This window comes from Geospiza fortis, unplaced genomic scaffold (genome assembly GCF_000277835.1).
Source record: "Geospiza fortis unplaced genomic scaffold, GeoFor_1.0 scaffold201, whole genome shotgun sequence".
Classification (NCBI taxonomy): Eukaryota; Metazoa; Chordata; class Aves; order Passeriformes; family Thraupidae; genus Geospiza; species Geospiza fortis.
Window position 1 is genome coordinate 79389 of NW_005054440.1, and position 15387 is coordinate 94775.

The following is a 15387-nucleotide window of genomic DNA, read 5'->3' on the forward strand; positions in this document are numbered from 1 at the left end:
TGTGCTGACTCTATCAAAGAAGCAAAACTGGGATATTTCACACCAAGGCCTCTATACATTACCTGTTGTCTAAGAAGGTCTTTCACATCTCCCAGTAGTTGGTTCATCTGCATCATTTGACCCATCAGCTGCCTATTAAAATCACCTGCAGGGAAACAGCAATGAAAAAGAGCACACAACATAACTCTTCTTCATTTGTCATGGTAATTTCTGAGATATAAGATAGAAACCCCATGAAGAGCCATAGAGGGCAGACACTACTGTTATGCAAGCCCTGTAGAAATCATCAGAGCAAACACAGTATTTTCCTCAAATTTTATTGCCTGATTTTCATTAACTCAAGGCTTTTCTGGACTGAACTCCTCATATACCACAGAAATGGGCAAAGCAGAAAGCTCTCCACAGAGTGAAAAATAAGATCACGATTCTTCTACCATTACTTCAGTGTTAAGGCTCTCCTAGGCAACTAAGGTTCCTCCCTAAGTGGTTCCTCCCAAGGCCTGAGACCAGCAACCCTGAGTGAAAACCTCAGGATTTCAGAACTGGGTATTTGTCATAACCTATTTGGGGCAGGAGGACAAGGTGAGGCCATGAAGCATGTGTGCATGCAATGGCAAGACACCCTGCGTAAAGAATCAGAGACATAGAATCATCAGTGTTGGAAGAGACCTTTAAGATCATGCAGTCTAGCCATCCACCCAACACTACCACTGTGACCCCTAAACCACTAAACCATCACCTTAGCACCAGATACAGCCAGCATCTAAACTCCTCCAGGTAATTCCACCACCTCCCTGGGCAACTTATTCCAATGCCTGACCACCCTAATAATGAAAAAATATTTCTAATATCTAAGCTGAATCTCCCCTGCCTCAGTTTAAGGCCATTTCCTGATGTCCTCCTACTGCAGGCATGGCAGAAGAGACTGGTGCCCACCTGGCTATACCCTCCTCTCAGGTGGTTGTAGAAAGCAATGAAGTCTCCCTGAGCCTCCTCTTCTGAACAAGCCCAGCTTCTTTGGCTGTTCCTCATATGACATATTTTCTAGTCCTTTCACCAGCCTTGTTGCCCTTCACTGGACACACTCCAGCACCCCAATCTCATATTTAAAGTGAGGAACCCAAAACTGAACACAGGATTTGAGGTGCAGCCACACCAATCCTGAGTACAGGTCCTGCTGGCATAGCACAGTTGTAACCATTACTGATCGATACATATTTTTCAAAGTGAAGTTACCCAGCTTTCTGAGCAAGCTCACTGTGAAGCTCTGAGAACCCATCAACAGTGCCTGCTCTGACAAAACAGCGTTTTTAGTAACTGCAATAGTCACTTGGCTCTTCTTCTTAAAGGCAGCTCATCACACTGCACAAGTTTCATGGCTGTATTTGCTTCGGACAGATGCAGACTTTGTATGGACTCACAAAACATCTACTCAACACACTGTGAACTCACACCAGAAGTCAGCCTTCAACACCAAGTAACCAATTAAAGACCTCTAAAACAAGACCAAAAGTTAACATCTGTAATGAGCCATAGAGAAGGACCAGATCAAACCCAAGATCTTCATAGGAGATTTTAATCTCTTAAATGAAACACTGGTTTTGAGACAGTGACAGAGAAGAAGCAGAAAGCGTGTTTAGCACAGTAGCTTGTAGTTGCCCCTCTTTGCAGCTTACTTATGAATTTGTACCTCTCAAGAAGAAGATATTTGTTTACTTCTCTAAGTCTGTATCTAAAAACAAACTTCACAAATATATGCTCTTCCATAGTCTAGGCAGGCAGGATATTTTGATATTACGCCTGATAGCTTCAGGGAGGTTTATTCATATGTTATTTTTGTGAGTACTGAAAGCTTATATGAAAAATGCATCTCTTAATGTTTACCTCATTGTTTTGTACTTCAAAGCAGGTCTAACTGTTTCCAAACATTCTGATGGGAACCGTCCAAATCCTCACATACTGAGTTTTCTTCACTCTATATTTTCTCATCCAAACACTGAACAAGTTTGAGGTCAGGAATCACCTGTTCCAGAGCCTGCTTCCGTTCTAGTCCTAACCTTGCCATATTTTTATTTGGGTGACAACAGCAGGACATAATATCATGGGTATTTTAGAATCCCATAGTGGAACCTGGCACAGGCTCTCAGGTCAGATGCTAGGGTCTGTTCTTGTTTTATTTTTAAAACAAAGGCTAATTTAGGCATTATTGGTTGAAACCTGCAAAAAAAATCTCAAGACTTCAGATGGTGTTTTTTGGCTAGCATCTAAATCAAAACCAGACATTCTGTACTTAAGTTTTGCAGACTGCTGAACATTTAAGGTGGACTAAACTGGTTAAACTGCCATGAACTACATGCTGTGTGTGCAAATTTAGAGCAGAAACAGCTGAATACACCTGGTTTTGGCTTTTTTCCTTCCATTAAAAGTAATTCCAACAGCAGGCCTCACTTGCAGCAGAGTAACCAATGTTTAGGGATAAGTACTCAGAGAGGCTTTTAAGGAAGCTGTCAGTCCACAATATAGTGGATGCAGGAGAAAGCAGGTAAGCAAAAGGTATCAGCATGGAGCTATACAGTTATCTAGCCCTTCCATGTAGCCTCTCTCATCCATACCCCTAATATCTTATAAGGCAACTCCCCAGTTCAGCTACTCCATAGCTCTATATTCTAGAATCATTAACAATATGATTAACAGAGTGGCTTTCACAGTAATAACTGAGTACAGAGACTGCTCTGAAGTATTACTGACCAACTGGGAACTGAAGTCCCCGTCTTTCTCTTGCCAGGATGTTGCAGTATAGATCCACCTTCATTCCACAGCCAGTTGGCCCAGGCATGCACAAACAATAGCCACAGTGAAACACCTCATAGCTATCGCTTCTACCTCTCTTAAGAACAACAGCTCTCTGGCTCAAGCAACACATTTGCTCCTGTCTGCGTCATTCAAATCCTGAATTGTCATTCTAAGAGAACAAGACCCATATAATCATGGAACAGCCTGAGCTGGGAGGGACTCATCAGGATTATCGGGTCAAATCCTGGCCCCACATGGGACAATCCCAAGAATCACACCATGTGCGTGAGAACATTGTCCATCTTCTTGAACTCTGGAAGATTGTGGTTTCTTGTCCAGAGAGCGAACCAGGACTATAGTATAGATGATGGCTGACAATAAAAAAACATTTCTGAACAGCCTATAATCTTTCACCAAAAAGCTGTACGTACAAGTTTTATGTGGAATTAAGAAGAGGTAGGTTCCAAGAAAACAGAAGGAAATATTTCTTAGATATGTGATAAATTTCTTGACCATGCATTTAAAACTGACTGGACAGATTCATGGACAAAAACATATATGGAATACAAACAACAAAGACATGACCACTGAGTCAAGAGCTCTGAACACCATGAACTGGAGAACAGTGAAGCATTCAGAGAAAGCCACACTAAGACTCCCTTCCATTATTCTCTTGCCTGTGGGTCTATATCGACATACTGTCTCGAACAGCAACTTGTGTAAAGAACCTATGGTCCAGTGCAACAAAGATTTTTTTTAATACTTTGTCAGGCTCAGGTACCCTACATGAACTGTACAACCTCCTTAGATTCCTTGGGACCAGAATGATCTTGTGATGATGATCACATGCAGTGTACTAATCTCATCTACCAAACCCAGTGCACCTTGCATTCTATTTTCCTACCCAAACACAAAAATCCAAATATTCATCTTCAGCCTGTGTCTAATCATCATAATATCATCCCACTGCTTAAGTGTCCCAGCCTCACAGACTGAAAACGGAGGTAATGCTTCTGTGAAAGCAATGAGCAAAAACCAGGCACACAGTCAAAGCCATGTACAGTTATTCAGGTTCAAAGCACTCCCAAGGATTTTCCAATTCATATGAAAGCACAGATTTTTACCAAGACATTAGGTCTTACCCTCCTATACAGCTGAGCATTTGTATTCCAGCTTTTCCTGGAAGTAGGCACAATTGACATTATCTGATATACCACTGCCATAGAAGGGCATCATGATGCATACACAAAGTTCAAGACAGACAAGTTAAAATTGCTGCTGGAACACCCACCTTTTATTTTGGTGGATTAGACTACGTAGTCTTTGGATGTATTTATGTGAGTAGTTGGGTTATTCTTATTATTATTGTTGTTGTTGACACTAATTCCACTTGAAAGTTAAAAGCAACTGAATTTGCGAGTCTAAGCCAGGTGCAGGCAGCCACAGAAAGATAGTCTGTCTAATATTACCATTTGCATTTTTGATTAGTGAGAAAAAAGTAAAAAGGAGAAAGCTGCAAGTTTGTCATTTGGAAACTCGCCATGAGAGAGCTGCCAGTTTTTGCAGAAGAAAACACTGAATTAGCCTTCTGTTTCAAGTTCGAATGCCTGTTGGTTTAGTGAAAAAGAGAGAGCCTGGAGGATAAAATTCATTTTTTATCTAAGTGTATATATGTTAAGAAGCAGGGAAATAGAAGTATGTGGAACTAAGGATTTACATACATAAAAAGTAGACCAGATTTTGTTACCACCGCAATGGTGCGTACATTCATGTGACATACCCAGGATGCTCTCGTAACATTTTTGCATCTTGTCTCTGTTCTTATCAAAACTAGCAATGCTGCAGGGTTGGGCTTGGCAGGGGGACAGGAAAGGGTATAAGAGAGAACATATCATTAATCCTATTTCAAACCCTGATCAGAGTTTCCTTCCTATGGTTGTCATATATTAACATATTCCATGCACAGTGTGAACCCATTCTTCTCCCTCACACCCACAGCAGAAAGGCAGATGGACAGGGACTAGAATGACTACAGATGGGACAGTCTAGCACAGGTTTTCTGTGTCCAGAGGATGGGAAGCACCCTCACCTAACATGGGATTGCATGAAGCTCCTGAGGCCCTTCAGCAGGTGACAAAAGCCTTGGCTAAATTGTGGCAGGACTAGTGGCTACTATGCAATGGCTTCTCTCACATAGACATACAGGCTCTGTAGCCATGGCACAAACGTTTTCTTTAGTCTCCTGCAAGCTTCTTCACACCTTGCTCTTCCCCTCTGGGTGACAGTCCAGTGCTCAACAAGAGATTGACACTGAGAGTATGGATAAGTACATGGGTAGGTCTTGCTACTCCATTGATCTTCCTTTCACACAACCTGTAGCAATGTACTCCATTTAGCATTACTTTCCATCTGCAATTGTTTGCAATTTGAGTACTTAAAATATTATTAAGCTGACACAAGCAGATCATCATCACAAAAATTTGCCTTCCAAATTAGGCTAAAAAACCTCTTTTAATCATTACAGACTTGTCTTTCACTAAAACAACAATTCATTGTTTTATCACCAGCAACAGTTTTATCTCCAAACAGAGCTATTTCTAAAACATTTACAGGAAATTGTCATAGCTATAATTTAGTCAAACAATTGTTATTACTTGACTATAGGCTTTTTCACATTTTCAGTATTCATCACATTAGTTTCCTTGCACTGTATCATTAAGAATAATTTTAACTCCCAGTTGCAGGCCTTACCAGTGTACTGAGGTACAGGCTCAATTTGTTGAAGAAAACAATCCTGCAGGTTTCCCACTTCAGCAAGAGTTCCTCCAGTTACCAGCTTTAGCTCATCTAGTGTATCCTGGGCTCACAAGAAAAACAGAGCTCACAATTCTGGTACAACAATGGGAAGAATATGAAATACCAGACAAAGTAAATTAATTTTTTTAAGAGACGGAGTCCATTTCCTATGTATGCAGGGGTCCTACACCATCCCCTTCAGGACCACCCATTACCATTTGAACTGTATAAAATCTCTAATCATTGCCTTGCAGATTTTCGCATAGCTGTGGTTTTATTTCAAACTCTTTTTTTACTGTTCTAATTAATATAATCTCACATACTAGAAGTTCCCATATTTCTGTGGCATATGATTTTAAGTGCATCCAAAGCTGTGGTTTTTTTCCTCTCCTCTCAAACAGGTACATATATTCATGTCAGGAATATGGGCACATCAGTCATTCTCCATAAAAACAGGCTCACTTTCAAGCCTGTAATGAAAAAAAGTAAGCGGGAAACCTTGGGGGCAGAACGCCTTTGTACCTTCTAATAAGTATTTTTGATTAATGATGATGGAAGATGCTGTGGAAGACACTGTTTATCTCAGACTGCTGATAGGGAGATGACAGGAAGCTCTATCAACTCCTGCTTGGCAGACAGAGGAAGAAAAGCTATTGCAGTCATCAGATGAGGGTTTCACTCCCTCACCAAAAGAGTCCTCCCTTTCTTCTGTCTTTTTTAGTCTTTTGGCATATCATGAAGAGGAAAGCCACATACACAGACAAGCATTGCTCATACAGAACAGCTGTACGAAGCCAGTGGAAAGCTGCCCTTACTGCACTAGCTGAGTCCTTACAAAAAGTCCACTCCCCAAAAAACAACTAGATTGAAGTGAAGGAGGTAGTAGTTTTTAAAAATTTTATTTAAAAAGCTAAAAATTATGTCTAAAACAAATAGCATAAATATTATAGGGTTCATGTGAGCTAAGATTTCGCCTGCTCCATAGGGAGCTTCTATTTACATTTATTTCACAACTTAATATTAAAGTATTACTGTAGAGAGCTTGGCTGCTGTGAGGATTGAGGTTTGAATTCAGTGATCCAGAGGTTCGGTGGGGATCCCTCTAAGTCCTTAGCCTGTTCCCAGTTTCCATGCTCACCTGTGTCTTCTCCTGGAGAGTGCGCAACTCAGCTGCCACCACCTTCTGAGACAGTGCTGAAAATGGTTTTGGCAAGTCCTCAATGGCACCTACTTGCAGGCAGTCCAGATACAGCTCTATAGTGCTCACTCCCTGCTGCAGACCACTCAGCCACAAGATGACAGCATGGGGTTTCCCATCAGCCAGCTGGATGTTGCTAAAGATCACGGAATTCAGCCTTCCATCACTCTTCAGATAGCGCAGCACCGCTAGGACAAAACACACAGAAGGACTATCAGAGGGTAGCAGACAGCCCAAGGCTGATCAAGGAACATCCTGTGGAAATCTGCAATTGCTCTGGTATTTTTCCACATGTCTGCTTCTGTAAATGCATCCCATATGCAGACACAATGGTAATAATAAATGGGACATTGACTCTCAAAGCAGCACTAGCAGGATGCTTGCATGACATTTATGAAGCTCTGCTGCCTGTGCTGAATTTTCCTCTGCTTTGTCCAGGCCTCCCTAAATGGCTTAACCAAAGTCACTTTACAGGCCATAATGTGCTAAAACGCAAGTGGTAAAGTTACAGGGCATAGCAGGCAGCCTCCAGTCAGCACTTCGGTATGTACATATCTGACAGACCAGAGATACTCTGCAGCAGAAGTGTGCAACTAGAAAATCAATTTTAGCGATGCATACAGTGGAGCTGCCTAAGAGTGCATCCAAATGCATAATTAAAAACCAAAGGAAGCATGTTTCCAAACCAATAACCTGCACTTCTTTGTAACAAACACTCAGTAAAACCAAAGTATAATGCAGAAAAGGCATAGTCCACTCCTAGGGATGACTAAACCTTTTCTCAGCTCTTTTTAAAAGCCTTAGTGACTGACCTACCTGACAAAAATTCTCATTTCATTACGTAAAATGCACCATCAAAAAAACCCCACAACAGCAGACAAATACTCTTAAAATAAATACATGCTGAGTAATATTGAAAAGAAAGCCTCTTTCCTAAGGAAATTGGATCAGTAAGCTAGATTCTGTGAGCCAGATCTCTAAGATCAGTTAGCTAGTTCTCTCCACAAAATCTCTCCCTGTCTCTCCAACAGCATATCTGCAGAAGCAACGAGCAGAATGCCTCTGGACCGTACATAACTACCCTGCAATATCAGACAGACCTTCAAAGATCCCGCTGATCACCAGGTGACAGTCTCTTATTTCCTGATCATAATAGCTATGTGCATGAGGAATCAAGCTGCAGAGACATCAGGCATCTAAATATTTACATGCTGGCTCTTGTTAAAGTCTGAAATTCACAGATGGCTGCTGCATTAAGTGAGAGCTGACAAATGATCTGACATTAAGTAAGTCAACCAAAAACTGTGGATATAGTGGAGGTAAAAGCTCATACTAGCTTTGGACCTAATACCAGCTACTTACTGAAACCATCCAATTTCTATTCATTTAACTACCTTCCCATCTTTCCACTACTAATAAAATTGCTTTGTTGCTATGATACCTGTTTGTTGGTGACCTCCCAACTTAATGTGCACATGGTCCCTAAAATTCTTTTAATTCCTCAGTCTAATGATGAAAAAAACCCCAGATTTATACCAGCATGAATTGGGCAGGGTATGTCTCCATCTTTGAAGTCTACACTAGTGCTAGAGCCTCAGCAGCTGTGATCAATACCAGGAATGTTTTCACTACTGTCTATGTCAAAACACTGCCAGAGCTGAGATTTCTGCAAAGGTGCATGAGGTCACCAGTAACTTGCTAAAAGGTAGCATTTCTTGGCAAACTCAAAGATAAGGCAAGACAGAGTACATTACAGGCATTTTATTTATGTGAATATTATGCACGCCTGGCCATATAAAATTGGATCTGGGTCCTGCACTCAGAGTGACCAAACACAACAGTAGCCTAGAGAAAGAAAGAAGAGATGGAGGCAGGGCCCAGAACACACCCTGCCAGAATAGTTTCAGGACAAGGAGCAATCAGACTTGGAAGGAAGAGCAAGTATTCTTGCCTCAGCCAAAGCCAAATATTCATATGGTAAACTAGAGTAGGCTTTTGAAGAGAGATTTTCTTGGATCACAGCCTCCACCTCCAAGATTTGACTCACCCAAGCCCCTGCAGTATGTTTGCTGCTCGAATATTTTACAGATATTCCTAAGAGTGTCACGTAAACTGCTCAAGAAACAAATTTTCAATTAAAATAGGAACTGCTTCACAGAATTGTTTAACTGCAACACTTCCATGCACTAACTGCTGTTTGCTCCACAAAAGAATAATTAAAAAAGGATAAGAAATCCATGGATGCTATCTGTCTCTGAAAGGCACAATTGTCTACACTAAGTTTAGCTGTTAACTCAGTAATTCAGACCTCTGCTTTTATAAACATTTAGGTGGTACAAACACATTACTATCAGTTATACCACAATAAAACCAGAATATGAGGCAACCATTGGGAACAAAACTCTTAAATGTGGCACTTTAAAGTACAACTAAGCCCTGCTTTGAGCTCTCTAAATCAGATTTGGGCACATAACTAGAAGTAACATGCATAGAAATACCACTGACATGAAGACCCAGCATTTTGCTGAGATGCCAACATTGGTTCATCACTTAAGCGACGCTGTTCAGTATTGAGAGGATCATACACAGCTCACACACTCCATACTTGCAGCTGACATGACAATCTCATGGATGTAGTTTAACTTACTGTATGAAGTAGCCATATGGAATCCCTAACACTTCAGAGAAATCACATGTGGAAACATCACCTACCACTTGCTCACTGCCATATGCCTTAACCAAGGTACTCTAAAGTAATAAGGAGGCAAAGAAATTCAATGAACTGTCTTGCTGCAAAAAGCCTCCCTCTCTTTGGCCAATCCTTTACATCAACCTGATGGTCAATCCTTTACATCAAATAGGTTACGGATGTCCCCCATCTACTCAACACTGGTCACTGACAGGACAAGTTGCTTCATGCTGCCTTTGCATACGCCATTATTGCATATGTCCTCTCACATAGATGTTACTCAAACACCAACCTACCGAGGACAAGAAACCATGTAACCTTCCACCAGAAACACTCTAACAGGCTTAAGAGACTGTCATGTAGTCACGCAGACAGTTTTGAAAATCAGTTTGATATGCTTAAACTTGTATGTAAATAGACAAATTTGTGCATATACATATGTTCCTATATATATGTACAACATCTGCACACATAGTTGTGCATGTGCGAGAGGGAGAGTGAGTATGTGTAATTTATAATTTATTTAGCAATTAAGTAAGTCAGTGTTGGGAATTGTATGGCACTTTTGATACGGCTGTGTGACCATGTATTACCCGTTCCCTGCACTTTTGATAAGGCTGTGTGACCACGTATTACCCATTCCCTATACACACATAGCTCTTATTTCCTTACCTCAGAAGGATTTTGGCAGATCTGATAAAACTACCAATGTTTTACCTAACTGATTCCCCAACAATGTTTAATGAAAAGGCATGTTTTTCTTCTTTTGCAACGTATTGAATAATTTCCCTATGTAGAAACTGAAATTTCTCAGTAGAATTTCACAGTATATTCGATTCAGCTAATTACTCGGTAGCAAATTACTATAGCAGAGGTGAAGTCAATGCAGCAACGATAATGTATATAAATCAACAATCAATGATAAATCAAAAAATAAACCAACAACAACCAATCAATAAATCAACAATCTTTCACTGAATCTTAAAATTGTAGTATATCCCAGATCTGGTTAACAGATCAATGAAACTATTATTATTATTATTTCTAAAAGTGCTGCAGTTCCTACTTTGACTCCTGACTAACTAATTCCAGTAAGTAAAGAACACTTTATTTCACCCAACAGATCTAGTAAGTGCCAGGAATATTTGTCTTGCATAGTCACATCTAACCTCCAAGGTCATTGGAACAAGAACCTGCCTTTCATATGCATGAGGCAGCATGTGCGTGTGTCCCTCGCATTCCTGAGTAATAAGAACCAATGATTGTCCCTAGGGAAAAAAGGAAAAAACTAAAAGACCAAACCAAATTGTCTCCTTGCTCCATATTCCATGGGTTTTTTTCTCCTTTCTCAGCATTGCTCAGAGTAAGCACTGCAGCCAAGTGAAGACATCAGCTGATTGTCAGGTTAGTTTTCTCTGGCCAGGAGAGAGCAGCATCAAGGAGATGAAGGAAAGAGATGAAGGGGTGAGAGGGGATGTGAAAAGTGACAGTATGAAACAGGAATGACTCAAGCACAAAGGTTAATCACACAGTTGTCAGCATTCATCTGTCACACACCAGTGATTATGGATCCAACACCAATTATACCATACACATTCCAAGCAACTCACCTTTACTCATCCGTCCCATTACCGTAAATTCAAAATACTTGCTGTTGTCAGCTGATGAATATAGGCCAAAAACAGTGGCTGTGCTCTTTGGCTGTAATTTGAATGTTGAGAGCAAGTACACTTCATTCAGCATAGGATCCCCAAATGCTTGTTGCAAGAAGTTCAGTACCACTCGCTTGTTTGAATAAGGAAGAAGATCAAAAACTGAGGGGAACAAAAAGCAAATTTCAACAGAAAATTAAATATAATAATGACCAAAGAAGAATGATATTTGAAGCCACATATTGGAGATTGTATATTCTTCCTACCAAAAAAAAAGTTATCAATATGTTGATCATCTGTAAATATGAAGTTCAAATCCCTGGCACTGGAAGGGATATCTTAAGCAATCTGGTCTAGGGAAACATGTCCCCATAGATGCAGTGAGTTTGGACTAGATGGTGCCTGCCAGCTACAGCTATGATATTTTATCATTCTATAAAAATATCTATAATTTGTTGCAACTATTTTAACTATTTTTATTTTTCAAAGGAATTATTGATAAGTTACTAACATAGAAATAACTAGTCTTCAAATTGAGGTACGCAAATATTTTAGGTAGATCTCAAAGGTGCTCCTCTTCTGAGGATTCACCTCAACAGAAAGCTTTTTAATCTACTTCAGCTTTCATAAATTCAGATGTTTGTGTTCACACTTCAATTAGATAAGGATTCAGCATTAAAATTTTCAGACAGATTTCCAGGGTGCTCATCCTTTGATAGCTTTTGCAGAACACCAATTAAAATGCCAAAAAGCCAAGTAAGCAATATGATGTTCACAACCTTCTCACTTCACTGACTTTTCAGAATATATATTATACAAATAAGACTCATCTTTCCTTTCTGGCAAAGGAAACAAAGAAATACAGGCCTGACAAAAAACAAAACAAAACAAAACCCACAAACCCTGAAGGCATAGTGAAAGCACTTTCAAATTTTTATTTTAGTTTTTCCACAACGCATCAGCATAGAGTCTATGATTTTACACACATAAAAGTCAGCTATGTCCTTTATGGCATTGAAACAATGAACTGGGATTTTCCTCAATGTTCCTAAATCCACGACATCTCCGAACTCAATAAATGCTTCTGTTAGGTTTCTTGATTACATCCTATTCCAACCTGCTGCAATTAAAGCAGTATATATACTATATCCTGGCAGTAAAGTTTGATAAATGATTTTGCACAAGTATTGTTGAAATATAAGAGCACACTCAGCCACTGTATACCACTGACACGCCAAAGGCCTACCATAGCTGGGCCATATTTTTCTCCCACTCTGGAACACTACCGGAGAGCTCCCACCAGAGAAGAGCTGTGACACCAGGCAGATGGCAAAGGTACATGACAGCTATTCTGCCTTAGCTTGATTCAAGCCCGTGGTTGTACTAATAAGTTTCGTTTCCCAGGCTGAAAAAATACTGGTGGACCTTTTCAGATGAGCCTTGTCTATGCAGCACAACCCCAAAGCTGTTGTTGTCTATAAGGTGATGAGGCCATCCTACCATTCCAGTGTTTCCATAAGCTACGCACAGGAAAAGACTGAAGAGCACTCAAAGAACAACCACATGGGCACGCAGACCTTCCCACAGATATGTGGGAAACCCTGTTCCCTTATAATAGAGTGTGGGTTCATGCTGCTCCCATCACTCATTCTGAAGCATCCATTCATTTAGACACTAATGTTATTTCCAAAAAAAGAGAAAAAATGAAGACCTTTCTCCCTTCATTTCATGAAGTCATTGAAATAATCTCTGAAATCTACACTTGCATTGGGTCTAACGATCTCTACAGAAAATTTTCAGGACACACTACAAAAAATATCAGGCCCTTGACTCGCATGCACTAGTAGTACTGCTGTCAAACAACTAAGACATATATATGTAAGTGGACTTGGTCAAAAGACTTGTCTTTCATTAAGTTCAGATTTACAGCATCCCAGGACAACCACTGCTCCCACTGAAACCAGGGACATGGAAAGCAGAAGCAAAAGGCTGGGCACCTCATCACAATCAGTGCAGAGAGAGTAGAGCAACTGCCCACATAAGAGACTGAAATGCAACTCACTACTCTGTACAACAGCATTTTACAAGGAACAGCCATTCATAAAATACAGCTGTGCTCTCTCAGCTGGAGCAATGCAATACAATACCCAGGACTTTGAGAGCATGAAATATAGCCATACATTTTGTTCAATTCTAGGTCTATTGGCTGAATTTCTATCAATTTCTGTGATACTCATTAATCGATGCTAGAGTCACTTAAAAATATTACAAAAGTAATGACTAAACACTGTGAAACATCTGTCTAATGTTACAGAAAACATTTATTGAAATTTTTGTTATTTGCATACTTAAATTAATACTCAAATTGGTTTGGCAGTTGTGTTCCACAAAGCACAGTGCCTCAGCCAGATCCTTTAGTACCATGTTATCAAACTCTTTCCTGGAATATCTTCACTGACTAGTATGTGGATGCATTACATGATCAGATCCATCCTTAAGCACAACTTACACACAAGCTAGCAAATGCAACTAGCAGAAGAATGAGGGGGCTATGAACATTTGTTTTACATCCTTAGTAGAGTTGGCAGAGAGAGACAGCTCTTGGCCATTATAGAGACAATTATTTGTTTGGGAGAAACAAGGAAAAAAAGATTACAAAGATTTCACATCTCATTTTTTGAAGAGCCCTGTCTCTTTGTTCCTCGGTGTAAAGGCAGACTTGAAAGCAAATGTACAGAATACAACGGCCAAAGCTGAAAAGCACAAGCAGCTGGTTCTAATCCATGCAATGGACTGAAAACTCCAACATGCCTTCATGCCTTCAAGCACGAATGTGCATACCCACTGGGCTAAACTGAGCCTGCTCATGAGACATACCAGGAATTCTCTCCTGCACCTTCCTTCTGTGTTTTTTAAAATAGAGTTGCTTACCCTCCTAGCCAAATGCTAACAAGGGATGAGCTACATGGTGAGACAGTGGCAAACCACACTTTGGAAATCTGCCCAAACCCATCAAGGCTAGCTTTTCAGATGAGAGCTAGAAGACATGACAAAAAGTGCTAGGATGAGGAGGCATGAAGGAGTGAAATTAGTGACACAGGAGAGCATGGAACTTAAAGCACCCCTTCTTTTCTCTAACTCTGTTGCCATATCACTCAGCTTTTTGAGACCTTCCAAGGCTGTTTTCTGGTCACACCTAATCATAGCTGTAGATGTAAACACTGCTCCACTACTGTTCAGCACTTTTCAAGGTAATTATTAATGGCTTAGACACTTGGAGTGAAATCCTAACCCCTACCACAATTTCCCACTGACCCCAAGAAGCTGAATGCATCCCTTGTTGAGAGTGGAGTTTTTCATTGGCCACTGCCCCTGACAAGTTAGAAAACTGGCTTTTTTCTAATCCGGTAATATGCAACTTGTCGTTACAAAAATTCTCTGAAATGTCTTCACATCATAAAGGTCTTCAACAAAGGCTTCTGAAAATGCAGCTATATTGTTGTGATTGGCTGGCTTTTAGATCTGCCTAAGTAATAACTGATTGACGTGTCAAAAATAATTCTGTAAGGCAGTGGAGGGGGTTAAAAACGTAGCGAAAACCACAAGCAGCCTTAAGGTTCTTGGAGTAGCACGAAGTTGCACGAACTGCTGCACTCGGCAGCCGAGCTGGCTGCAGTCACGAGCTGCTACCGCAGAGCAATACCACCCACTTCGCTCAAGCTCTAAAATACAGCAGCTCCTAACCTACTACGTGCATAATATTGCCACGGCAATGCTGGGTTTAAAAGGACGAGTTTTCCTACGGACTCTACTATGTAGTAGAGTTTTCCCGGCTTAGAAATTCACTTCTCATTTAGGAGAACTTGCAGCTGGAAAAGGGCTATTCAGATGCTTCACGCACCCACCAGCACACCTACAAAAACACTTTTTGCAGCCTGCATGAGAGCGGCCGTCACCGCCATCTCCTCCGGTTCTCACCGCTAGTCCGGGCGGCTCCGCGGGCGCGCTCTGCGCCCCGACGGGCAGCGACGGCTCCTGCTGCCCGCCACGGCTCCGGCTCCCCTAGCACCTGCAGAGGCGCTCCCTCTCGCTGCAAGGCAGGGCTCCCGGCGCAGGGCAAGGGTCGGGACACTGCAAGCCCAGAGCTTTCCCAACGGAAGAGGGAAAAGGAGAGCGCGCTCCATCGGGGGCACGGGGCCCTTACCTCGAGGGGCAGGCGCGGCGGCGCGGCCCGGGCACAGCTGCAGGGCGAGCGGCAG

The 15387-nt window shown here is 41.2% G+C and overlaps 1 protein-coding gene across 1 annotated transcript in view; it reads right to left on the reverse strand.

The window, feature by feature from the left end:
* The window catches only part of THBS4 (thrombospondin 4), a 39610-nt gene extending 24229 nt beyond the window's left edge, over window positions 1-15381 (reverse strand). Inside the window, 5 exon segments of the mRNA XM_014309580.2 lie at window positions 63-145; window positions 5545-5650; window positions 6728-6975; window positions 11087-11290; window positions 15333-15381. Coding sequence (XP_014165055.1) covers window positions 63-145; window positions 5545-5650; window positions 6728-6975; window positions 11087-11219 — 570 coding nt within the window. The 5' untranslated portion in view covers window positions 11220-11290; window positions 15333-15381.
* Window positions 15382-15387: the final 6 nt, after the last annotated feature.